General features: G+C 40.6%; 1 protein-coding gene across 1 annotated transcript in view; it reads right to left on the reverse strand.

Moving 5' to 3' along the window:
• Positions 1–8,020: 8,020 nt before the first annotated feature.
• Positions 8,021–27,858, reverse strand: part of LOC131681125 (out at first protein) — a 353,771-nt gene continuing 333,933 nt past the window's right edge. The window contains exon 5 of the mRNA XM_058961836.1: positions 8,021–8,852. Within this exon, the coding sequence (XP_058817819.1) occupies positions 8,548–8,852 (305 nt within the window). The 3' untranslated portion in view covers positions 8,021–8,547. The remainder of the gene's footprint in view (positions 8,853–27,858) is intronic.

Here is a 27,858-nt window from a genome sequence, read left to right on the forward strand (position 1 = left end):
TTCCTTCCGATCAGAGAAATTATGAGAAGACACAGCGAGGCACAAATCCCCGACTACACATGGTGAACGTGTCATTTGAGCCAATATATTCTGATTCCTAATACATACACACACGCAGAAATTTTCCTAGCTGTGTTAAATGGTAACTGACACTAGTTCCCCAAGGCATCGATTAGAGTGTCGATTTTCAAAGTTGTTGCATAACATTTCCATCTGTGGGACGGGAAAACTCCAAACAGCGTGTTTTTTGGACCAAATATGACAGGTTTTTCACAGAAAAGACGAATATATCAATAATTCCGGCTCCGTATCAAACTTGGACTCGGAAGCAAGAAAGCATACCCTTCTCCTTCTCGGCATCTTTCGAAAATAAATTACGAATTGAAATATGCATTCCTATAGCCTAAGGCGAACAGAGTAAAGTGATGCTATGTTTCGCCTCCTGCAGTGGAAGCGCATCAAGTGAAACTATCGTTGTCCAACCCGTGGCCCGCATGCTAGTGGATGGGGTGCTAAAGGAAGGTGTTCCATTTCCGCTGTCAAGTTTTTCAATTGACGCTACTGGTTAGTTGGGGAAGTTTTCTTTCTTCTGGTGGGTGAAGAGATAACGCATAAGCGTGCGACCACTACTACCCTAATTTCAAATTGCCAACGAACCCTACTTGACAAATAATTTATTTGTAATCGTTTTCCCCTGAAGATGAAGGGTATTTCATTCGAAACGTCTGCCATTAGACGCAAAATAAATATTTTTGTCAGAAATCCGTGACTACAAAGCCATCTTTTATTTCTTTTTGTATTGTTTTTCATGGATATCCGAAATCTTTAAAATGCGTTAACAATGTTTGTTAATATTTTCAATAATTGATTGGTCGTATTCCTGTTTTATGCAGGGCCGTCTTAGGACTACACGGGGCCCCTGGGCAGTCTTGAGCTAGGGGGCCACTATAATTGAACAGGTATAAACAGCTTTAATAGTAGGATGATGAAAAAAAGATTCCCAGTTTTACGGTACCGTTTCCACTCCATATCACCCTGAGACTCTTTTCCAAATTTGAGCCAAATCTGTCAACCGAGTTGACATTACTTTAAAAATAAAATGGGATTCAAATTATACTGAGAACAAATACGATTTCAGATTTCCACAACCTTGTGTCATTACCGATGTCCAAATATCGTCATGCACTTATGCTACGCTATAGTATTCCCAGACGGTGTAATCTGACCTTCATAGTTGGAAGACGTTGTTTGAGGAGGTGTTTGAGGTGATTTCATCAGGAAGGAGGAATGTTGGGGTAGGATGTGTGTAGTGTAGCAAAAATTTCATCATGCATACTCCATAATGTTCAACCATAACGAAGCACTCTGCTGTTAATAATTTCTGGAATGCTTTCACATGTCTAGTTGCACTGATTCGTTTAGTGTTGTTCCTGGTATGAAAGCTTCTTGATGTTCCTATAAAGAAACTAAATGGAATCGACTTCCGACTTTGTAAAAAGCCATATTTTTTCCTTCAATGAATATTCCACTTCACTTACAGATGACCAAATTTGGGAACCTTTGAAATCAATCGGTATTATTTTCAATCTCAGCGCATGAATCGTTTCGTCATTTTGTACGCATTCCTTTCTGTCGAAATAGAAATAATGATTCTTTGAATTGTTGGTGAGTTAGATTTTTGCTATATATTCCGACAGATGTTTTGTGCATTCATTTATTGTGTACCGGTTCGGAGAGGCGAACTGGTAATAATATCAGTATCCCTATTCAACAAATTGGTGTTATGAAGACATCCATTAACATGCTCACTATTTGATATAAGACGTGTTCAATACCTTAGTTGTAACACAAAGTTTGTTCAAAATTGCTTTCAAAATGACACAAAAGATTACTGGAATCTATCAATATGTTCGGTACAATTCGTTTCAATATCAGAAATGTAAAACGGTCGAAATATAAAAGACGCACGTTATCGCGACGCCTTTTGTACCTTAGAATTCGCCTTTTGTCCAAAAACTGAGGTTTTCAATTTAGCTAGGAGAACTGCTTATGTGAGGCACCATACAAGACTATTTATAAAAAAATTACGCTACCAAATATCCGAGGTTCACTTGCCGTGACTCATTTATTCAAATCTAGGGGAAAGCTAGTGTTTATATGTGTAAACACTTTAAAAAGGGTATTTTCAAACTTTTTTTATTGGGATTTCATAACGTTTGTGTACATGATGATTTTTTTTTTTAGAAAAGGCGGTTGCATTACAGAACAACATTATTGGTATTGTGTCAGTCTAAGACTGACCAGGCAAAATGAAACATACCAAATCCGACCAAATAGTGTCGAGTCTTCTTAAGACCTCAGGAAGTAACTTTTGGGCATTTCCATGTGAATTTGTCCATTTACAGACTCAAATATGACATAGGAATAAATATTTTTCCACATCCGCAAATCGCTTGCCAAATAAAGTTTTCTAGTTGGTTAGCTAAAGTTCGGTGCCTTCCAAATTTTGTATACGTGGTGTATCAAATGTTTGATTGCTGTAGTTAAAAATAAATTGAAACTTGAATCTAAATGTGGGATTGATGTTTTAACTGGTTCAATAGCCATGTAGTGCCTCGTTTGCTACCGCTCTGATGCCCTTCAAACAGCTTGATCACATTAGATACGGTGCAATGTGCGATTCCAAGCTGCTACAGATCTATACTGCCGCTATACGCATACCAATCAAATCGGACGGCTCTTTGACTTAATTTTCTACTCGAAGGACCACAACATTTCGGTCGAGAAGTCAGGGTCTCCTTTCTGCACGTCGACGTGCACCACCAACCGCTGGTTGTCATGGTTCAATCGCCTGGTTGCCCGGTTATGGCGGCAGCTAGCCAACTGCTGAATTATCGTAGGATTGATTTTTCCGAGCTGTGTGACTATTTGCTCCATCTGGACTGGTCAACGCATCTAGGAAACAGCGATGCAGATGCAATGACTGTAAACTTCTGCCGAGTAATTCAGGACAGAATAATCTCCCAGTAAAACGACAGCCCGTCTCCCCGGCGCGGAGTACATCGACGCTGCGAGACCTTCGCAGAAAAAAACGAAATGCATGCCAACGCAAACTGCGTCGCAAACAATCGCCGGCTACGAGCCACGACTTTCACGTTGTCAGTGAAGCATACCGGAATCTCAACGCTGTTCTGTATAGATCGTACGTACAACGACTTCAAGTAGGCTTACGAGGTAATCCTAAAGGATTTTGAAAGTTTGTAAATTCAAAACGGAAACATTCCAGCGTTCCTTCCAATGTGTACCTCGTTGAAAAGGCAGCGTCGCCCACTGCAACAGATTGTGAATTGTTTGCCCATCACTTCGCATCCGTCGTTGCACCCTGTTCAGCATCTGATCAGGAAATCGATATCGCATTAGTAATTAGTAAGTAAGCACCTTTTCGATTTCACCCGACATGGTAATAGTAGCTGCAAGAAAGCTAAAAAGCTCTTTCTCCCCTGGACGGGATTTCAGCTGGTGTCTACTGTCGCTGTGCTGTCGCTTTGGCTGAACCTTTGGAGACAACCCTATATGTTCCCGGTGTTCAAAACTGGAGATTAGAGAAATATCAAACAGTACCGCGGAATCTTTCAGCTGGATCTAAGTTATTTGAAATTGTTGTCAATCAATTCATCCTCAGCCGTACAGTAAGTTCTATCTCACCAGACCAACATGGTTTCATGCCCGGGCTATCCGTTTTAACAAACCTGCTTGAATTTACTTCAACTTCCATCAATTGCATGGACAAGAAAACACAACTCGACACTATATACACAGATTTGAGATCTGCTGTTGACCGAATTGCCCATGAAATACTTCTCAAGAAGTTGTACAAGTTAGGAGCGTCCGATAAGCTTACGTTGTGGCTACGCTCCTATCTTACGCACATAATGTCTTGTGTGAAATTGGGCTCTTGCATATCGGCTCCGTTTACCAATAGATCAGGTGTACCGCAGGGCAGCAATCTGGGCCCACTACTTTTCTCACTCTTTTTTAATGATGTAGCAGTAGTGTTGGATTCCAGGTGCAAGCTCATATTTGCCGACGATCTTAAGCTGTACTTAGTCATCCAGTCAGCCGAGGACTGCCACCAACTGCAAGTACTATTGGATCGCTTTGTGAAGAGGTGTGGAATGAATTAGCTCACTGTAAATATTGCCAAATGCTCCGTGATGACGTTCCACAGGAAGAACGATCCGTTAATCTTCGATTACAGTCAATGTCAATGCAGTCTAAGACCTGGGTGTAATTCTTGACCACAAACTGTCCTTCAATTCTCATATGACCAACATAATTTTGAAAGCAGTTGGGATTCATTTCTAAGATTTCACGGGATTTTACGTACTGTCCAAAATCCCTATACTGCGCATTCGTCAGACCAATCCTCGAGTTCGTTTCGCCGGTTTGGAATCAGCATCATCTAACTTGGTGTTTAAAATTGGAAAGAGTACAGACATCTTTTGGATTCCATGAACCACTTCTTCAATGATTCGAACCATTTCTCGTGCTGATTGTGCCTTTCAGTTTGGTGACTCCTAGGAAATATTTGCAAGCAATATAAGAAGATTGTGTTTACAGTGATTATTATGTGTATTAGTAATAAGAAACCTGACTTGTAATTTTACATAATTTTGTATATTTAACCTTACGCAAAGATAGTGGTTTTTACGCCCATTTGAGGGTGGTGCCTGGTAAGAGGAGGCTTACTCGAACGCACTTTTTCCCACCCAAATCATTTGAGCTATAATGTCCGATGATAAATAAATAAATAAATAAATAAATAAATAAATAAATAAATAAATAAATAAATGAATAAATAAATAAATAAATAAATAAATGAATAAATAAATAAATAAATAAATAAATAAATAAATAAATAAATAAATAAATAAATAAATAACTGTCCCATGTACTATGGGGTTCCCAATACACACGAGACAATTATGCGTAGAGTGGCAATATTGTTGCCCCTATGCTAAAAAGTTACGAACAATCATTTTTCTGAAAATTAGTCTATTGAATGTTTTTATATTCATCCTAAGCGTGGGCCCCCAAAATCACGGAACCCCTGGCCCTTGCCCAGTGTGCCCATGCGTAAAGACGGTCATCGCGCGTTCGATGCAGCAAACCATTAAAATGAGTGTAATCTTGTTCGACATACGGTTTCTCAGTCCATCAACTTTATTTCGAGCAAACTACCCCTCTCCAGTAAGAAACCGATGCTCAACCGTCGGAAACGCAAGACTTAATTACGATCGTTCCTGAAAGCTAATAAAAACCTTTACGATTTTCCGCAAGGTACGCGAATGAAACGAGTTTTTCCTTGGCATGGGTGATTTCGAGTCAGGGTTTGCCGAAAAGCCCATGTCGTATGAAGCACGAATGGTTTTTCGTTACGAAAAAACATTCAGTCTCAGTAGGATATAACCAGAAGTGATGATGCTGATGTAGAAAAACACATAAAAACAATCCCACTGGAAGGAAGGACGCGGAAATAGGGCCTTGTATCTTGTGGATGAGAAAAGTTATCATTATGGTATCACATCACCAGTGGCAGAAGCATCCCATTTCTTTAGGTTTCTTGATTTATAGTTCAATGTTTAGGAGGTAGAACAATTTCTGATTGGAACACAATGGGATATGGGATAGGATTTTTTAGATTGCAAAAGACTAGTACGGCAGGAATCTTCCCGATATACCATTGCGCTATTCTACTGTTATCCAATTTATTCACAAGTATTAGTGTCAGTTAGAAATAATAAATTGCTATTTTGTCATACAACAATAAAATTACTAACCACATTCATTCCAGTAGCACTAGTTCTTCTAGTTAATTGCACTACATGAATTTTGTAATTGATTGTTACCATGAGAATATCCTGGTTTAAAAGATTAATAGCTTACATTGCACTGACCTTGTACCGATCTTCCCAATCTACCCGCAGACATAAAGAAGTCACTTTCTTGTGATGATATTAGCATTTCTGATACATTATTATTATTTTGATTATTTACGTGACTTTAAAAGTTCTTCATTCGACACGTAATACGGGTAGAAGTCTTTGTAGCATTTGCTGTCGACTTCAACGAAACTTGAAGATTTTCAGTGATAACCTGAACATGTGGAAAATTTCTACCAATGCGGCAAAAACATAATGTTTGTGCATAAGCCAGGACCTTATTCCCCTAAAAGTTTACATCATTGTAGAATGTAATGCACGAACAAATAGAAATATTTCAAGGTTTTTAAATTTTATTTTTTTTTTGTTCTACACTATGCTATATTTCTCCTTAATGGAGAACAAGCTATTTTTTCCATTGAGGAGAAAATCGTTTAAAACCATTTTTGCGCGTGCAGGGCACAAAACCTATAACTATTAGTAATGGAATTTTCGTTTCAACTTCGTCTTATCAGAATTCGACAAGAACTTAGTGGCAGAATTAAACTAGCACCGGAATGGCGGGACATCACGCTTGACTAGGGGTTTGCTCAGGATCAAAAATTTTGTCACTATTTTTTTGAGCTAGCGACAATCCGGCACTAGCTTAGTCCTTTCACCAAGTTAGTGTCATTTTGATGAGACGAAGTGGACACGCAAATTCCTTAACTAATATTTTTGTCTACGAGTCGAAGTACATTGTGATTTTCTGGACAAAACTACAACACATTGTTGTTTCTTGCGCACATTTCGATACATGTTTCATCTCATGAAAAATTCTAGGAAAATACAAAATGGCAGTTGTAAAGACGACCTCCCAAAATTCCTCTACGCGGAAGATTTTGACGAAACATAGCTGTTTTACCGCAAACAACCAATCAGTATTTGAAATATATCTTTAAAAACTGCCCAATTACTTCGAAAATACACGAGATCAGCCATTGTTGTAACGCAGAAACTTGCCCATTTTGATAAATCAAACCTTTTTACGAAACATACCGAACTTGTCAGAATGATATTTAAAAAGCAGTGTAACTGATTTAGCTTTAAAGGGATCAGCCACAAACAACCAGCAATAATGTTGAGAATATTAAAGATACATATTTTGTGTCTTCAGCGAAATTGTTGGCAAAAGCTCTACAACTTTGCCGAAGGCATAATTTTAATATACTCACAAGAAATATATTTCTATTTTAGGAAGAATAATCGTATAAATAACAACACCATGTAAAAAAGCTTGCAATGTCAACAAGTCCTCCGAAGATATCATTAACCCAATTTAACGATTTAGGCGTAATTAATAGGTCGCACGATTTTGGTCAAAAAACCACTGGTTTCTTCGATTCTTTTCGATGTCGTTAACTATGTATCGATATCAGTAAAGTATCGTTCTTGTAGTATTGATGCCAAAACATCGAGTATCGGAAACAGAAGTAACGATTCCGTAGTAAATAGTACCGGAAGTATCGCAACGTCCCTAGTTATAGTCATCATGTTGCTTGCTTATCAAAAAGCAACTGATTCAAATAGGCACGCGTTACCTTTATTTATGACTTTTCGTGTTTGATTGACCATTGACGGCTCTGCCTGACAAATCTGCCCCACGAATAGCAATTTCCTTTTTTTCGTGAGCTTTCCAATTTTACCTATATTCAAAAGATTACTTGTATTGCAGATATATTAAATTATTACCAATATTTAAGTTAGGCGTTTCTGAATAGGTTGGTGTGTAAATGACAAAATCCATTTACTAGCGGAGTTATAAGCAAACCGTACATAGTTCTGTCGTGTGGAGATATTTTAGATTAGAGCCCCAAATAATTGAGTAAGACATTTTTAAAGCCAAAACGCTAACTGCAAATCGACCAATTTGTTATCGTTCCACTCTTTATGACATAACATTTGAAATGTTTATTGGCCTTTCTAAGAACTCATGTTCCTATCACTCTTTCAGTAAAACATACAAACGCGAACGCACAAGGACATTCGGATATAAAACAACCAAACAAACGGGGGAAGAAATAAAACTCATTCAAAGCTATTTGTGCTATAAAATAATTTCATTCAACTCGAAACACATTTCTACATCCGTTAGACGAGTTACTGGATCTGGTTCTGCTGTGGTTGTTCCCCGCCGGCTTTCGTTGGTTCTCCGTAAAGGAAACCGCTGTCGGCTGGGATTGAGCATTCCCGGCGTATAATCATGGAGTAAAAAACTAAATTCACTGATTGTTTCGGTTGCCGCTGCTACCGACCATCTCCTAATGCTAGTTGTGGTTCTATTATTACTCGTACTATAACTGTTCCTATCTCTATCGTAACTACTCGAAGTTATCCCTGTCGCTGCCAGTGATTTGTGTTTAACAGTGTTAATGTCGCATCTAGACGTTGTTGATGACCTCGTTGCTCGATTGCGGAAACTGCTGCCGGTGCATGGTCCGGTTACCAGCGGCTTCTCGTTGCCATCTTCGCGATGGCACTCCTCCGGTAGTCGATGGTGTTGGTGGTGGTGGTGATGATAATTGTCGTTGGTGTGCTCGCATTTCTCCCAGTGGCCCACTTGCGGTCATTCATCCCACAGGCACTGCTGCTTTTCCCGTACGTAGTACGAGTATTGATGGCACTTGCGGCAAGTCTTAATGCCACAGCGGTAGCTGGAACTTCCACCACCACCGCCGTTCAGCAGCTGGTTGCTGTCCGTTTTCCCCTTGCAGTATTTCAACCCGCAGGGGTACCAACCGACGCACATCTCCAGGGTGCAGATGCAAGGAGCCCAAATGGCCGATACGTCACTGCAACGCGAGGGAGGGCTCCCGGTCGTCACCGATGGGAACGGTTTGACCGCTGATTCCAGGATCGAAATGGATGAACCTAGGGAAGAGAGGAAAATTGTACATTGTTAGTTATGGTGCTTATTTAATCGATGAAATATTACAGTTAAACTATTTCTCTAAATCTTGAATCATACGCGACTGGAACCCAAAGGCTCCAACTTCGATAATTGATACCTAAATAATGTTACAGCATAGCTAAACATAATCAGTACGCAATCAACCAATTACTTCGAAACAGTCAATCAACATGTGTTACATTGCTATCAGATCACATTGATGGGCTATAATCAATTAAAGCATTTGCGAGGATCACATGCGTTTGCCCATTTGTGCATGACTCGACAGACCTCTACCGTTTCAACATTTTCTCTGTTCAGTGCATTTCCCATGCTTCGCGGTACGTGCCAAAACAGGACAGTGATGTGTCGGACCGAATTTCCGTCCATCGTGTTGTTGAATGAGTTTATTCGCCAATATTTTTTAACGAAATCCAGTTCCACCATGACCATGCGGAGAGCAGCAGTGGTGTTTGGTGGAATTACTTCAACCAACCGGTCTCGTAAAGAACAGCACTTTCCGATACAGTTAGTTTTCCCAATGGCACTTTAGTTGCATTTAAATCCCCTGGACCATATTATAGATCCCCACATAGTCTGTTCACATTCTGTGTACGAACACGGAATACCACAGCTTGGACTGGTCCTTCAGTGCTTCGCTGGTGCAACGATGCTCACCACCAACAGACACTCACCGAACATTGCCACACTTCCCATACGTAGTAGGTGCAATTATAGTTTTCTGCTGTGCTTTCCTCTTGAGCTCAACTCGGTACCATGAAAATATAACCTCAACGAAGTACTTTCCTATACTCTACAACGCTTCTGTTTTCATGTTGCATTCGCCAATATGAGCACTCGGTTGCCCTATTTCGGTGTTCTATGTGTCCAAGGGTCATAATTTATTTATTCAACAGTCACAATTTATGAATCTTATTGATTTTATATGTGGCTTCATTGCTGTTTATGTTGCAAGCGAAACGAAAACTGAAATGAATTGGAAAAAGGACGCTGATCTTTAGTTCTTGAAATAAAACTGGTGCGCGGAAAAAATGATTTCTCATATTTTTAAACAGTTTTACTTTCTTTTTAAGAGAAAGATATGAAAATGGCTCCAATTTGAAGCTATTTTCCGACGTCTGGAGAATTGATTTTGAACAATGTGTGTGTTTCTAGAAAATGTCTGAACCGATCTTAATTAAACCAGGTCTTATCACTACTCGGAACCCGAATACCCACATTAGTCGGAAACGCCAAAAACGTGAACCTAATTCACTAGAGGCCAAACCATCAACACAATTCCTATATAGATACCATGTGAATTGAATATTCACATGTTGTCCTTGGAGGAATTGTTCGTATGAATATTCCCCTCAATCCGATAAAAATTGAAATTAAGCATGGCTTACTATGATCGCACTATAAAAAATGACTCGTAATGAAGAATTTTGTAGAAAAACTTCAACTTGTAGGATTAAAGCTTATCGATTTATAAAGCGTTTTCTATGGCAACCCCCTTAAATTTAGTTTTGACATTGAAAATGTCTTACTGCACTATCTGGGGTGGGGTGTCATTCTAAATTAAGCGATGTTACGTTTTTGCGTCACTATTTTGAACGCTAATAACTTTGTTATTTATGAACGGATTTCCGTCTGGTTATCACCAAACAATTCGGAATTAACTGAAATTAAGTTTTATTGCTATAGTGTTTTTGTATTTCAATAGCATACTATTGAAAAACAAGCAAAAATGAATAGATCTCGGAAAACGCGGAAACTCCTATACATCAGCCAATCTATCCCCGGCAGAGCCGTCTATAGGGAGCACCTTAGTGACTCAAACGAACACGAAAAGGTTTGCCACTATTTTTCAAAGAATGTCTGGCAGATCAATTAAAAATGTCTGGCAAATTCTGTCACTTATCGACGACCTCAAAGTCATCGAAACTTATCATTCGATGTTTGTTAAATTAGTGAAAATGCGCCGCAAATATCCAAAATGTGTGTGCAAACACTTCTATAATTTCAAAATCTGGCAGAGTGAGAGGTTTGTCAGGAGGAAGCTGCAAAGAACTCTGGTTGTGCCAAATAAATCTAGAATAATGGCATCCCTGCCCAGTACACTACGCTTCTATGAATGACGTTGTCCTCGACTATTTAAAGAATATCATTCCTCAAGCGAGTTCAATCTCCCGTCGAACGTCGGGCCGTAAAGACTAGTCAGGCATGTTGACAATGCGCTGCGATGAGTGCTGCATTTGAACCCTGCTACCGCTGGGGGTGGGGACGACGACAGGTCTAGGCATCCAGCGGCCAAGCGTTCGTAATGTCTCCTTTCCATGGCTCTGATTGGCTGTTTTGATTTTGCCGATGACATCTTCCTCGGATATATAACTTTTAGCATTTCTCGGATGAGCTCATTATCTGGTCGAACGTCGGAGCGTTGACGACAGCAATAGCCGACAGATATATTTAAATTATGCAGTGCACTGTGTACTGCTTTGCACTCCACAACTTGTGAGTTACGGCACTCAATACTAGTTCAGAGCATGCCGTTGCGATGAATCTAGTACCGCGTTGCTTTTTGCGATACAGAGTTTATAAACTGACAAAAAAAACAAATCGACGGTTCTCAAATTTGGAAAGCCGATTGTTTTGAGCTTCGTGGAACACCTTGAAGCTCGGTGTGTTTACAAAGGCACACTCTCACTCATTTCGATTTATTTAGGTACTCGTACGGCATAAAAGTTTAAAATTTGTGCGTTGTTTAAAACGGTATGCATTGATCGAAATGGTAAAGCGAAAATCGAAGCGTCACTACAATATTCGCTAATTTTAAGTCATTTAAATAAAACGAAAGAAATATATTGTAATTTAACTCGAAGTTGAACCTTATCGACTAAACAAAAGTAGGTTTCAAGCAATTGTTTAAATACGCAATTAATCAATTTTTAAATCAATGCATATCATATGCATGGTTTAGCACTGTCTAAGTAGTTCTTTTTAGCTTTCATATATGTGCGGAAAAACTGTACATACTTTAAGTATTCGTAAATTATAACGCTGTTTTTTCCATTTCATATAGATTAATCCACGTGTGATGGTATATATCCAAACACATAAAATATGTGCACGTTTCGTTGGCTTCAAATAACTCAATTGATGTTTGACAACCCGGTTGAATACTTTGTCCGACCATATCCGTGAAGAGAGTAAACGAGCGATATTTCGATTATTGTATCGATTTTGTGGGCTGTTTTTGGAAAATTGAAGACTAAAAGAAACAAAAGCAATGAAATTGAAAGATAGGTATTGTAGAACAAATCAGTTATAACCATAACACAGAAAACTAGGACTAGGCAGGCTCATATGGCCATGATCGAAAGGAAATGTGAAGAATCTATTGCCTTCTGCTGATAGGAGTTGGGCGCATATTCTCGTGTGTTCTTTGGATAATCGTGCGCGGACCGTGAATCTAATACTTTATATTTGGTGTACGGCTCAGATGCTAAATGAAAGTGAGATCTTCCATATCACGAGTTCCCGGCGATGTCGCCGTAGAGCGTGTGATCTAGTGGATATGAGCTTTATTTTTTTGATTGGTCCAACTGAATGTATGGACCTAAATTACTAGAATGAAGGCTAAAGATTTCCGGACGTGACCGATTCATGAACGCGCGCGTTTGCGGGTTGGCGTTCGTAACTTCGTAAGTACTAAAACGTTCACATAATTACCGGAGTGTTATCAAGTTTGCGCGATCGCGCGCATAGGTGTGCGTAGATGATCGCGAAGGGCTGAAGCGTTCGTATGTTGACGTGTTTGTCGCGTGTGCTCGCGTATATGTGACTTCGCGTGTATAAATTCGATTTTGAAACCCTGCGGCCATTGATATATTCGCGGACCGTCATTCTGATATTTAGTTCGGTGTATGGATCACATTCTGACAGGGAGTGAGTTATCCCATATCACTAGAGTTCCCGGTCATGTCGCCATGGAACGTTTTGTCTAGTGGATATGGGAGCGATTTTTTTTAATTTTTCAATTTTATTTATTTCTTTTTAAATTAACATGGATCTAGACTGTTGGTACCGAGGATAGACTTCCGGACGATCCCGATTCATGATGGCGCGAACGCGGGAGTTTGTAGATTAACGCTTGGGATCGCGTTAGTAAGTTCATGAGCGCTGAGACGTTAACCTTATCACCGGGGCATAATCATGCTTGCGAGTTGGTGGGCGTAGGTTGTTTGGAAAATCGCGAAGGGTTCTAACGTTTGTACGCTGACGTGATTTTGTAACATATTGGCGTGTGTTGTGTGTTCTTGAATGGTCGCGCGAACCGTGAGTATTAAATTTTCGGTGTGCGGGCAGAATTCTGGCAGAGAGTGGGATCCCTTATATCGATAAGGTTCCCGGTCATGTCGCCATAAGACGTGCCGCCCAATAGGTATGAGCGTATTTGCCCAATTGGTCCAGCTGAAGGCATGGACCCAGGCTTCTGGGATCAAGGGTAGACCTCCGGACGTGACCGATTCGTAATCGGGCGCGCGAAGGAATTTTTGTAGGTATCCGCTTGAGACCGTGTTTGAGAATGTGTGAGTGTTAAGACGTTCACTGTCACCATCTTTGCTGACCCAGCTGAAGGCGGGAGTAGAATGGCAGTATAGGATTCGAAAAGAAGAGATAAAAGACAATATATGAGAGACGCAATAGATTAGACAGGTACAAGATACAGCTAAAGTTATGATCATCACATGAAAGACATACATTAGTACTTCAAACACTACTAATACTTGAATAGCCAACCACCACACATAGCACATCCTTTCTCAATTATCTATTTGTTACTAGTTGATTGTAGTTTATGAGCGGGTGAATAGAAGAAAGGTAAAGAACAGAAAAAAGGCTGCTATCAGCCCTCCCGGTCTCCTTGATACACCACTATCGAGGCGTATTGTAATCAACATCTTGAAGCGGGCTTCTTATATAAATAAAATCTTGCGTCATAATGATTGGTGGATTATTAACATAAGAACTAATTAACCTCTAGTAGTAGCACTTGGTGCAAATAGAAACCAAAAAGAGCGAAAGGTCCTTATATTTAGATAATTCTATTTAGTCTATTGTGGCCTGATGATGTTTACAATACCGTCAATCCTCCTGCGAGAGGGATAAAGAAATAGATATTAATAGATAATAGAATAGATAAGATAATAGATATCACAGAAATAGATATTACATGCATCTAAACTACTTTTAGGTGTTTGGTGATGTGGTTCACGTGGATTGGATTTCTTCAAAAACTACGTGTTTCAGTTTATTAAGTTGATCTAGTTGAGCATTAACTAGTGGTTGAACAGTATGTTTAAGAGAAGGTTCCATCCATAAGAGATTGTCATCTCTGTTTCTGAAAACAGCGAATCCGATTCGTTATAAACGAGTGTTACTCGCCATCTTCACGAGCCAGAGCGACAGAGCGATTTAAGAGATAAAAACACCCACCTTCAGTCTGATCATCTGTTATAGATGACAGTCCAGCGATCCGAATCGAATGACTCGATCACTATGCTCAAGATCAAATGAGTCCCCGAACAACCGAACCAGCATGTTCCTCCATTTGAAAGTAGAAACATCCATATCAGCCGTCCGCCAAAACACTCGATCGAATGATTATTAGTCATGAGATTCAGAGATCAATGAACCAGCACTCGCTCGGATCTCCCACTCTTATCGACCAAGCAAGAGTACGCGCCCATTAGGCTCATCACCCAAGCCCAGGGACTTTCTGTACATGAGAACTTTGTCACAAAAAGCCACTTTGCATTCCTTGTTTTTTAGAAAAATGATCTAGATTGTCTTTTGAAAAGGGTCAAACTTTTTTTGCAAATTTTTTTCAAATGGCTATAGTCTAAAAATGACAAATCCTATAAAAAAATGTTTTAGGAGTGATTTTCACAAAATTAGTCAAATTTTTTAATAATATTGAAAAAAAATTTTATCGACTCTGACATTGAAAAAAATCGATTTTAAAAATTTAAAGTCGATTTACAAAAAAACACCATCTTTGATTTGGATGAAATTTTGTTCCAGGATAGGTAATTATGTTATCTACCTACCGTCAAATATTCAAGTTGGGCACTTTCAAGGAAAAAAAAGTTATTTGAAAAAAACTTTTCCTTATCCAAACTGAATTTTGTTTTCAGTGTATTTTTATCGAAAACTAAACCAATGAAAGTCATAATCATCTCAGAATTCAATTCAACAACTGCTAGTTGCCTGAAACACGCAAAAAGTATCAGTAACGAATTTGGTATATATTCATACCAAACTTAAATGAGGGCAGAGATAAACCATTTAACACCATCGATATTTGCGAGATTTAACTTAATACCACTTGGCCGTGTACGAAGAAGTATCTTGTCTATGTACCCGCCCGGGAAGTAGAGATTGATGGTGGAATCTCCAACAGGGACCTTAATTGCGAAGTATGAGGTTCACTCCTTCAAGAACCCTTTGCTTCGACCAGTGAAAATTCTGGTTCGCAAACAATTGCGTTCAGGAAAAATTAAGGAGTATATGTAGGAGTATAGTATATTTCCATCAGCCTCATTTCATACCTTTCGTCGAATGTGCACTTCCAAACTTTCATCTTTTGGACAGGGTTAGTCTGCCTGTTCGCCTTTTTGTGCCGCGAGGCATGTTCTGCCGTCGTTGCAAACAATTGGGCCTACAGCGACTTATTGTAGAAACAAGGCACTAGCAGGAATTTACACATGGGACCTCAAAAACCTCAAGTGTCCCTATATTTCAGTTCCTACATTTTCCCCCAGATTTTACACAATGCATTTGCACTACGATTAAAGGTCAGACCAAACGAGTACCCAACGCGAACAACCGTGAACAGTCTCCTAGTTCGTGGTGGGCAAAGATTGCTTAGAATTGTACGCGAAAGGGACTTTTGAACGTAGGATCGCCAGATTTTTTCCCAATACACGCAGCGCTACAAATGCAAATGAAACGCGATTATTGGCACCAGTCCGTCGACAGATCAATGGATGGATCATCAGAGAAATAACGTTTCGTTTAGTGGCTAGGGCATACGTTGTTTATTCGATTCATCCTGTGATTGGAATACACGGAACGCTCGTCGTATGATGACAGCTATGCATCGCTTCTATGCTAATTATTATGAGAGTAGTGGTGAGTGCAATCATAAAAGAGGCTGTGCTGCCAACATTCTCCCCACAAAACTGATGGTTTTATATTTACCTATCAACGACCATGCCCGTATCGTTACAGTTACGGGAAGCTCTCCGTTTGATGGAGCATGGAAAGCACTCTTTGTATTTCCTGGAGAAAGCATGGGTGTTTTTGAGAACTTTATCTGACAAATCATAGCAGATTAGCTTAGTTTGAGTTCTTTCGCAGTACTCCATTGCGGGTAATGAGAAGGCGGATACTTGGGTTAGAATGATAATGAGAAGATGGACATAGAATAACTTTTTTTCTATTCAAATAAGCTGTACCAAGTTTTTAGCATTTGTTTTGAAGCTTCTACGATGTTTCTCGAAATTTAGAAGCCCTGGTGCGTTTTGTTCGTTTATTATGGCGGTTTAAGGTTGGACAGAGAATGCGCAAAATTCGCAAACGAAAAAAGCAGTTTTTTTTTGTACACCGTATGTCAGATCTTCATAAAAATCAATCAGCGTATGTAGAATGTTGTTACAGTACTGCTGATTGATTTTTATGAAGATCTGACATACGGTGTGGAAAAAAACTGCTTTTTTCGTTTGCGGATTTTACCCTTTCTCTGTCCAACCTTAAGTGAAAAAAGTGATGTCCCACATTTATAAATTCACCTTACTTTTTTGCCTTTCTCATATAGAAAGGTAATACAATCAATCTGAAAATCGTCAACCTAATCCCGGTCTATCCCCCCATCGCACACCATCCTTCCCTAAACCCACCTTCCCTCATCAATTAAGTACCCCCACCCCACCCCGAGAAATATTTCCTAGTTCCTCCTAAATAAACTTCCCTAGTAGGTCTGTAAAACCAGTCAAAAATTTGATTTGAAATGATTTTGAGTTTGAAAATTACTTTAAAATTGAAACTAATGTTAACAAGTTGAAACTTTTTGGCGGGGTCCGGACCCTCCGAACCCTCCTCCAGGATTCGCTGCTGGATTCAAGTGTTTCAGCTTCTACACATAGCTTCTCAAGTGCACACAGGGAATACACAGCCGACAGTCAAATGATGTTCGTGATTTCAAGAGCTCATTCGCGATTCTTGTGATTTCCCATCACGTTATTGTGCTATCTTATTCATGAGTTTACTATCGCATTTTTATATCAGACTAGCGGGATTAAAATTCATGATTTCAGGATCTTTGTTGCAATTTTTGTAATTTCTATTCTCGTTATCGTGATATTTTAGTTATGAGTAATATCGTTCCGTCGAACGATCTCACGCCGCAGAAGGGGGTGCTGGGTCTAGTTAGAAGCGTCCTGCGCACAGTGGCACCTCCCCATACAAAGTTGTGACAAAATTATAAAAATTGGTTTATGTGGCTAACAATTGGTTTTTTAATTAATTTTGGGTCGCTGAATCCATTTCTGCTATCAGTTTTGAAATTCCATAATTCTTTTTTTTACTGCTTTTATGTAAACCCATTTGAAGGCGTTGGTCGTTAAAGGGTTAATATACACGTTAACAATAATAGTCAATAACATCGGATAGCAGAAATGATTGCCAAAACTAGTAAAAATTGCTAATTTTTCAGTAATATGATGTCGAATAGGCAATTAATTTGTAAGAAGATTAATGAGCTACAGGGCGTCTCCATATGGGAATTTTCATACACATAGACTTCGGCGCAAAAATGCGCAAGATGAGGCTATATCTTGAAACTACACTAAATTTGGAGTCAGATTCATGATAACTGACCCATGGGAGACCATCTCAAAAATTGGAAGAGGTTTAAAGATAAATTACTGAAATGATATTAAATTTTTCAATTGATCGTAAAATTTTAAGATACTTTTGTTCGAACCAAGAGAAAAATAAAATAAATATTTTAGAAAGAATTACAAGACATTGATTTTTGGGGTTTTGTCACTCGTCGTGCCACTGTGCTGCGGTACAAACCACTTCTAATTCTAGACTAAGTATAGTTTGTGGCACCTGCGTTACAAATACCACACGCTATAGCTCAATAAGCCGGGAATTCCTCGTCCAGTTAGTATCGTTCTGCGTAACAAACCAATACTAAATCTGGCCGTAAGACAATTTGCTTCCCCGCTTGCGTGACAAACAAGGAAGTAATTTGACTTGGGATTTATTAAATTGGAAAAACCAACGAAGAACTCCAGGGTCTGGGCACGAAGTAAAGGATTTGTGACTGGAGTGAAGCACTACTCACGATTGTTCGTTTTCAACTTGATTTTATTATACAATTTTTCGGTTTATATACCTACTTTCCTAAAGTTTGCTATTTACAAATAATCGATTCTTGAATCGATTTTATTTGGATTTGTTTTGGTACAGAATGTTAACAACAAATCTTATTGTCAACTCTACACCAATGTTTTATTATCTAAGCCACCGCACGAAGGCAAATATCGATATAATTACTGTCCTCGCTGTGCGCTGTGACCGGCAACGGCACCGAAAATACCGATGAAGCATATATGACCCTTGCATGAGCGCATATTGACTCGTCGAATGATCAATTACGAAAATAATGAGCGGTTGTTCATTGAAATCTAAATAAAAATATAGAAGTTATGAGTATTTTTGTAAAACATAGAAAAAGTCAGTTTTTTAGAGTTTTGCTTTTCTCATATAGAAAGGTTATGCAATCGGTCGAAATTTCGATTCTTCAACCGAGGCCCGAAGGGCCGAATATCTTATACCATTTGATTCAGTTCGTCGAGATCGTAAAATGACTGTATGTGTGTGTATGTATGTATGTATATGTGCATGTGTCAAACAATCTCGCCGATTGTGATGGCCAAGACCAAAGGGGGCTCCTCACCCCCAGAACGGTCTCCGGACCGGTTGGCAACGATTATCGAAGTACTCTTCCCGTCTCGAGCCACAAGCCCCTGGCCACCTGCACTACGAGACAGTGCGGGCACGGTCGAAATGGTGGCTCCAGTGACGAATGAAGAACTACTCGCAGTGGCTAAATCCCTAGCAATGAACAAAGCTCCAGGGCTGGATGGAGTTCCAAACAACGCTCTCAAGGCATCGATCATAGCGAACCCGAACATGTTCAGGCTAGCTATGCAGAGATGCCTTGACGAGTGCCGTTTCCCCGATAGATGGAAAAGGCAGAAATTGGTGTTGTTGCCGAAGCCCGGCAAGCCGCCAGGCGACCCATCGGCGTACAGACCAATCTGTCTGATCGACACGACTGGCAAACTGCTTGAGAGGATCATCCTCAACAGGCTAACCCCGTACGCGGAAGGTACGGACGGCCTGTCAAGCAACCAGTTTGGCTTTCGGAAGGGTAAGTCCACAGTGGACGCTCTCAACTCAGTGATAAATACTGCCGAGATAGCGATCCAACGGAAAAGGCGAGGCATTCGATACTGTGCATTAGTGACATTTGACGTGAAGAACGCATTCAACAGCGCAAGCTGGGATGCCATCGCGCTCTCGTTACACCGGCTTAGCCTACCGGTGGGTCTGTACCGGATCCTGGAAAGTTACCTCCAAAACCGCGTACTGCTATACGAGACCGATGCCGGTCAGAAAAGGGTTCCGATTACCGCCGGAGTCCCGCAGGGCTCGATCCATGTATGACGGGGTTCTGAGATTAAAGTTCCCTCCGGGGGTCAAGATCGTCGGCTTTGCCGACGACGTAACCTTGGAGGTCTACGGGGAGTCAATCCCTGAGGTAGAACTAACCGCAGAACACGCGATCAACACGGTGGAGGAATGGATGAGCGCGAGAGGCCTGGAGCTCGCTCATCATAAGACGGAGGTAGTTATCGTCAACAACCGCACAGCGAAGTCTGAAGTCTCTTGGAGTCATTATAGACGACAAGCTGACCTTCGGCAGCCATGTCGATTATACATGCAAGAGAGCGTCGACTGCTGTTGCGGCTCTATCGAGAATGATGTCCAACAGCTCAAAGGTGTGCGCCAGTAGACGTAGGTTACTGGCAGGCGTTGCCGTATCTATCCTCAGGTACGGCGGCCCGTCATGGTCAAGAGCACTGAGGGTAACCAGTTACCTACAGAAACTGGAGAGCACCTACCGCGTGATGTGCCTCAGAGTGATATCTGCCTACCGCACGGTATCACACGATGCATCCTGCGTGATAGCGAGCATGATGCCAGTCGGACTGGTCATTCGGGAAGATGAGGAGTGCTTCGAGCTACGTGGAAATAGCGGAGCCCGCGAGGTGGACCCACTGGCTGATACCTAGCATATCGAGCTGGGTTGGAAGACCCCATGGGGAAGTTCACTTCCACCTGACACAATTCCTGTCAGGCCATGGCTGTTTCCGTCAGTACCTCCACAGGTTCGGGCACGCGGAGGTCCCAGTCTGCCCGGACTGCCCAGGTGTAGATGAAACTGCCGAACACATACTGTTCGTATGTCATCGGTTCGACGTCGAAAAAAGAGCAATGCTTGACGTCTGTGGCTGCGACACAACCCCTGATACCCTTATTCAGCGGATGTCTCAATCGGTGGAGAAGTGGAACGCAGTCTCGGCTGCTACCATCCAGATTGCCTGTAGGCTACAGGTAATCTGGCGAACCGAGCAACAGACGACGGGCATGGCTAACTAGTGATTGGTGAGCTGGAGCGAACAGGGCCAAGCGCAAAAAAGGGAGTGAATGGTCTGTTCATGCCGAGGCAGGTTTGGCGCAGCGACTGGCAACCGCGTAAGGGGTAAACCCAGCCACCCCGAAGCAAGACAGAAGAGTGAGTGTATAGGCATATAAGTGGACTGCCTCATGCCAAGACGGGAGGGTGGAGTGAAAGGGTGAGCATCCAAGTCAGTCTCACACGGCATGTTAAGGGTGAGCACAAAAGTCAGCCTCACATGGTATGGTAGAGGCTAGCACAAAAGTAAGCCTAGCAAGGAATGAAAAAGGCGAGCACACAAGTCAGCCTCGCATGGTATGTCAGAAGTGGGGCCTAAGAAAAATGTCCCACATGGGATGCCAGGGGGAGTGACAGAGGTACAATAAAGTGGCACGATCGAGAGTGAATCAGGTGATAGGGTGAGCACGCAAGTCAGCCTCACATGGTATGGGTGGGGCGAGCACAAAAGTAAGCCTAGCAAGGAATGAGTAAGGTGAGCACACAAGTCAGCCTCGCAAGGAACGAAAAAGGTGAGCACAAAAGTCAGCCTCATATGGGGGTGTTTGAGAGCCCAAGTAAGCCTCATACAGGACGTATCAACGCGTGAGTGAGAGTGAATGAGTACAGTGAGTGAGAGTGAATGAGGCCCGACACGCCCCCAGTGCACCCCGTGCGGTAGCTTGGACCCTACCAATAGCACGTGTACTGGGCTAGGACGTAAAGGTCTTCTCCATTGTAAAAAAAAATAAAAAAAAGCACAGATATTTGCCGAACTCGACCAACTGAGTCGAATGGTATACGAGACTCATCCCTCCGGGCCTCGGTTAACAAGGGGATTTTCAGAGTGACTACATAGTCTTTCTACAGGAGAAAAGCAAAAAGGAAACAAAATCAAATGTTAACTTTTCCCTTTTAATTTTTAAAAAAAGAATGACATATATTTGACCTAAAAAATCCTCACCATTGAATGGCATAAACTGCATATTTCTACTACAAACTTTCTACAGCATAGATTGCCGCTTTCAGAATGTCCAAGTTCAATTGACAGTTTCCTGGAAGTCAATAAAAGTGTCCCTTAATCACACAGAGAAAAAAAGCGAATGTCTCCCGGGGAAGTTCATTTTCCGCAATAGCAAGCAATTCCGTTCTCAATAAACTAAATAAAATCCATTCAGTTATGGCTGGCGGCACTTTTGCAATATAAGCTTGCGAGGAAGCATTATCCGGTGAGTACATCTACAGCCACAAGCACACACAGTGACTGAACTGAATCTCTTTTTCCCCCGCAATACCATGTGTAGGTACATGTATGTCCTTGCTGACATATACCCTACCTCGGAAGAATTCGTAACGGAATCTAACGAAGCTAGAAGAGAGAGAGAGAGAGAGAGAGAGAGAGAGAGAGAGAGAAAAAAAATCATATATCGAATTGTTCCGCACAATTCCTGCAAACTGTATATGTACTAGCTTCAAGTTCAATCATATCGTGATCAATTTCTCGCATACTTTTTTCCGTTGTGGAATGTCGGGACTGTTACTGCGGTATGGTATGGACGGAGTGGTACCCTTATGCCGGAATGGACGCTGGTGGTTCGTACAGTTGGACGTATTGAAGAACGGATATATTTAATTGGTTCTTTTTTCCCTTGTGACAATTTAAAGGTGGTTAAAAAAACTATGCAGAACTAATTGGTCAAATGTCAAAATAATTAAATAATCCGAAAAAGCGATTGCTGTATTCCCATATAACCATTCATTCCAGTCACGATTATGCAGATTCAGATATCTGAATCAAATTTCTAGAATTTCAAAACAAAGTTGAAAACTTGATTAAATCTACTATTTTGCACAAAAGTAAGATATATCAGACTTTTCAATGTTGAAATTTTCACGAATGTTCTTGTGCACGATAGATGAACACAAAAAATGCTGCCTTTGTCAATAATTTATTTTTTCGAGAGTTGTCCTACTGAAGCTGTAGAGCTAGTTTCTCGGAAGCGCTCCCCATCAGAATTACTACAATTGCAGAAGAGACGGGAAATATCACCCACTGAAACACTGCTTCAGGCCAATTGCAGCGGGCCATGATTCTGAATGTGATGTTCATTGTACGGTTTAGATATGAGCGGGCGTATGGACTTCAATATCGCGCATATCATCGCGAAGCAATCGAGCGGTTGTACGTTGAAGTGTTCGATCGCGTGGGCGTTTGTATGTCGCGTGTGCTAGCATGTATGTAACTTCGCGTGTTAAATTTCTATTTTTTTTAACCGTATTTCCATTCGCACATTCTCGTGCGATCTTGGATGATCGCGCGTGGACAGTGGATCTGATGCTTAATTCCCGGTGTGCGATTCAGATGCTAGAAGAGAATGAATTCTGTCATATCACTAGAGTTCCCGGTAATGTCACGTATTGTCTAAAAGATATGAGTGTCATTTGTGTATTGACTCAACTGATGGCATGGAGCTAGGCTTCTCGGGTCAAACGTAGGGGCTTCCGGACGTGACCGATTCATGATCGCGCGAACACGGGTGTTTATAGGTTCATTCTTGGAACAATGTTTATAAGTTTATTAGTGCTAAAGCATTCACTAAATCATCGTGGTGTTTTCATGTTTGTGAAACCGCGGGCTTTGATGTGTGTGGGTGATCACGAAGTCTCAAGCGTTTGTATGTATAGATAAAAGCAATTTTGGGACTACAAAAGTATTGTCATAAGTTATTTATTAAAAACATTGGTTTAGACGCATTTCATCGATTACATTGACGAAATAAAAAGCGGAATCCTCCCTAATCGGGTGAGAATTTTCACGAACCTCCGTTCCACTCCAAATGACTTCCGACTGTAATTCCAAAAGAATCTCACGACTGGTCAAAATGCTTCCTCCTAGTTTTCTGTCGCCCTCTCTTTTTTCCGCCACACCAAATAACTAGCGACTAGCTGTGACGATCGAATTCGTTTGTCAATAAAGAAATTGACTGCCCCTAGCATTGTGGATTCTTCTCCGTATTATGAAGCGTCCTGCCATAGCCGAATCGATGGAAGTTGATGATTTTGCAATAAATTGAAGAAAAAAAACGGCGAAAATGCGCTCATAATGCTGGCGTGTTTTATATTTGAAGCACACAAAAAGTACACTTGCACCAGTGGTATATTCAATTGAATTCGACAAGCTTCAGACATACAAATAGTTGGTTTAAAGTAGCAAGAAAGTTTTTCTTCAACCATTGAATGGTGTCCATTTGACTATACCTGTCCATTTGTTCGACGCTTCTCATCTTTTGTCTGATTGTCACATTTTCAAACTAAACACGACTACATTGTGTTGCTCTCGTCTGTTCCATCTGTCAAATAGAAACTTTCAAAAACTGCCCCAACATTCTTGTCCCACGCTAGTCACTCAAAATGCAGTAAAATTTCTCGTTTCACGCTGTCCCTCTCTGGTCCATCCGGCGAAGATCACTTTTCCAAACCTCCACCGCATACAGAGACGTTTATTTCACTGTCTCATGCATATTTTATTCACAGCAAAAGCTTCCTTCCCGAATGTACGCTTCCCTCCCAACACAATGAACAAGGTGCTTCCCGCAAACCCAACTGTACCAACCTATCTTGTGGGAGGAAATGTTGTTCTGTTACTTTCCATAAATCTACGTCAGCCAACTTTGCTACTGCTGCCGGTCCCGTTGTCGGTCGCTTTCAATTCAACTTCAGCCCAAGCCAGGAAGTTACGTCAGCTACCGTTACCGTACCTAGCTACATACCTAACCTAACATCGAACCAGCCAGCCTCTCAGTGGGAAACTCGACCGAGAAGCCACAGCCAGGCGACGTGGGTTGAATTGTTGCCGAATAAAGCACGCTTATTTGCGCATTAAACTTTCACGAGGCGGGTTCCATTTGGCAGAACCTGCGGAGTGGTTATTACCTGCGATTGCATGAACTGAATAAATGTGCTGCGGTTGGAAACGTTAAGTTCCAATATCGAGCCAATATTGATCTGCTCAGTTATGGAGTACTGTTTGGTTGGATTTAATTCACCATTATCATCATTTGGATTAATTTCTTTATTCAAGTGCAATCATTATGTGCGGTATAATTACCTATTGATATTCTTCTAGGACATAACCGGAGTGTCGTGACTACTCGTTTGACTTGTAATTCAAATGAAATATGTGGGAATGTTTCAAGTTATTCTTTATAATAATTATGGTGGTTCTGGAAAGAACCTTTGTTGTTGGCATCTGCATTGATAGGGGATGCGCTGGATTCTAAGCTCGTTGAGACATTCATTTATGAAATGAACAAATTTCATATTTTCTTGCTTTGAAATATCAATGTAAAAATCTCTCGAAACGACCATCGGAATCTTTTTCCTAGCGTACAGAAATGAACACGCTTAGCGAAAAACTAGAGGCGGGTAATGTCCGGGACATAACCACGAAGATCATATTCTTAAAATTCTGCTTGTATCTCTTTCAAATGGCCAAATTTAACGCATTAAGTTCGATTCAACGGGCTCAGCGAAATTTTCCTGGGGATCCCGTTCGCTAGTATATTCAGCAAAACAATTTTATTACCGAGTTCTCCGCATTGAATACAGCTGAATAATTTCATATAATGATTTCAAAAAGCAGACAATGTACATGTATGACAGGTGGGAGTGTTCTGAAGTGTTTTAGTGGAGGTAACAACATAAAATCGTGTATTGGACATTCTACAATGATTCTCCTTAACCCTGCAAAACCACGGGATTAGCAGCAGAGGGTTAAGTTGTTTAGAAGAGATGACAGTTAATATATGATAACTGAAAATATAAAATTGTTCTATAAATTGCAAAGTTATTGCCGCGTTGACCTGAAAATTTGTCATTTCATTCATATAGGAACAATCATTGAAATTATGTCAATTTATGCTTTGCAAGATTTGAAATAACTTCGAAGTGTGGTCACGACACCCCTGTTATGTCATATACATTACCAACCCATCTTTTTCCATTTTGCATTCGTTCTAATAAGGACGGTTTATAGATAACTATATTGATACAAGACGAGAATCTTTTGAAACAATTCAAACCTTGCCGACGATTGTTTTTACTGCGTACATACATATGATCTTTCCCCTTTCGCAGTTCACACCGAATGAGCACGCTTTGCATCAAGGCGTTCCTATTTATTTACTTTTCAATGTAGATGGAAGACCATCCTTTTGTGCGATAAATGAAAATATTTTCATCATTCGTTTCATCATTCGCGTGAATTCACTTATCTTCTTCGGGCAGCTTTCTTGGCAGGTTTGGCGGCCTTCTTTGGCTTGTTCGCTGCAGACTTCGATGTTTTGGTGGCATTTTTAGTGGCAGTTACTACCGCCTTTTCAGTGACTGCGTTTCTTAGCCTTTGGCTTTTTGGCCTTCTCACCGCCACCACCTCCACCAACGTTTTTCTTCTCTCCGGTGGTAGCCGATTTGATTGGTCGTCCGATGCAGCTTTTCATGACCACGCACATCTGTTATGCACTGCGTCTTACACAAGTCTTGCTTTGAGAAAAGCTGCGACACCCCTATTTATAGGTTTTATCATTAATGTTGATTCTCATTTAAAGTAGTTTTTGAATTATTTAAACAAATTTTATATAGCAAACAACGTATCGGTAGCAAGCGTTGAACGTTTTCCTTCCGATTTATGAAACAAGATTGGCTATCCGTTTAGTAGAAGAAAAGTTTTTAAGGTTCAAAGTGTACGTAACGCTTTCGCTAATATGCACTACTATCGCTTTCTCGCTCGTTCTCATGGCGTGCATGAGCCATTATTTTATTGTTCGGTTGCTGCACCATATTAACGGCTCTGTGAGGGATGGGCTGAAAATTTTCACTTTTCCGAGCAGTTTTCGAAAGATTTTTCAAAACACTATTTTCCGTTGATAATGAATGTCCTACATATTCCAAAATTTAATACAACATTGGTACAAATATTTTCGACAAAATGCCGATGAAATTGATTAAATCCATTCAGTACAACAAAAGATATAAGCGTTCAAAATCTTACATTATTTTTCTTCTGAAATTTTGAAAAGCGGTCCCTATATTAAAGGGAAGTCGTTAGTCACGACAAAAAGCTGTACGCATCGATATAAAATATTTACATTCTACCGCAGTACATAGGAAATGCGTCGAAGACGGAAACCCTGGCTAAGATGAACATTAGACTGACTCAAGGTTGCATGGAAAAACTAAAAATAATTCCAACTAGCAAGCAAACTACTCTTTGAGTTCTTTCGGTGATCCCAAATGATTGTGCAAATCATGGAAGCGATTGGTTGCTCATCAGATTTGCGCGTTGTGTTTACAGTTTGTATGGAAATTAGAATGGGAAAATGTGCTGTTTTTGCAATTCCACTCACATAGATCGCCATTTCACTCAATTTGAAAAATCATTGCAATGAAAGAAAAGCCCAGAATGTGGTTAACAACTTTGCTGAATACTGTGACTTGCCAATGTTGTTTATAAACAATAACGATTTCAAACAGTTATAACTTTTGGGTTAGACAATATTTGTTCACAAAAACAAGTAACTGACTTTCATTTGAGCACTCATAGTAACAAGAATTACCTGTAGAACTGAAGTTATTACAATTATTCTGATTAGATTCTGCTAGAGCAGGGCTGCCATCAGCTCATTAGCTTAATTGAAGCTCCTTTTCTTGTGAGATATTTTGGACGAATAGGGGTTGGTTAGGAAACACAAATGGTGTTTTCGTAAATGCAGCCCTAGCTTAGTTCTATCACTAAGTCAGTGTCGAAGCCGCAAATTCCATAACTAATTTAAATCTACTCATGCTTTCCCGTACTGAAATTGCCCATTTTCTTCCCATACAGAATCCGTTAGATTTCCTTAGCAAAACGGCAGACAGCGAATAGTTGCCCAAGCAATAAACTGCAATTAGGAGAAGAAACCATCTTTTCTTGGTCGATACAATCCACGTGGGTCGGTCGCCGGCTTCCAACGTAGTACACCAGCAAGCGAAGCTGTATTAATCCAAGCGGCTAACTACCAGAACGTAGAGCCAGCTCGACCATAAAACCACACCAGGTGCCACAACATAACAAAAATTACCTGTAGAACTGAAGTTATTGCCATTATTCTGATTAGATTCTGCTGGAG

Source organism: Topomyia yanbarensis, chromosome 2 (genome assembly GCF_030247195.1).
Source record: "Topomyia yanbarensis strain Yona2022 chromosome 2, ASM3024719v1, whole genome shotgun sequence".
Taxonomy (NCBI): domain Eukaryota; kingdom Metazoa; phylum Arthropoda; class Insecta; order Diptera; family Culicidae; genus Topomyia; species Topomyia yanbarensis.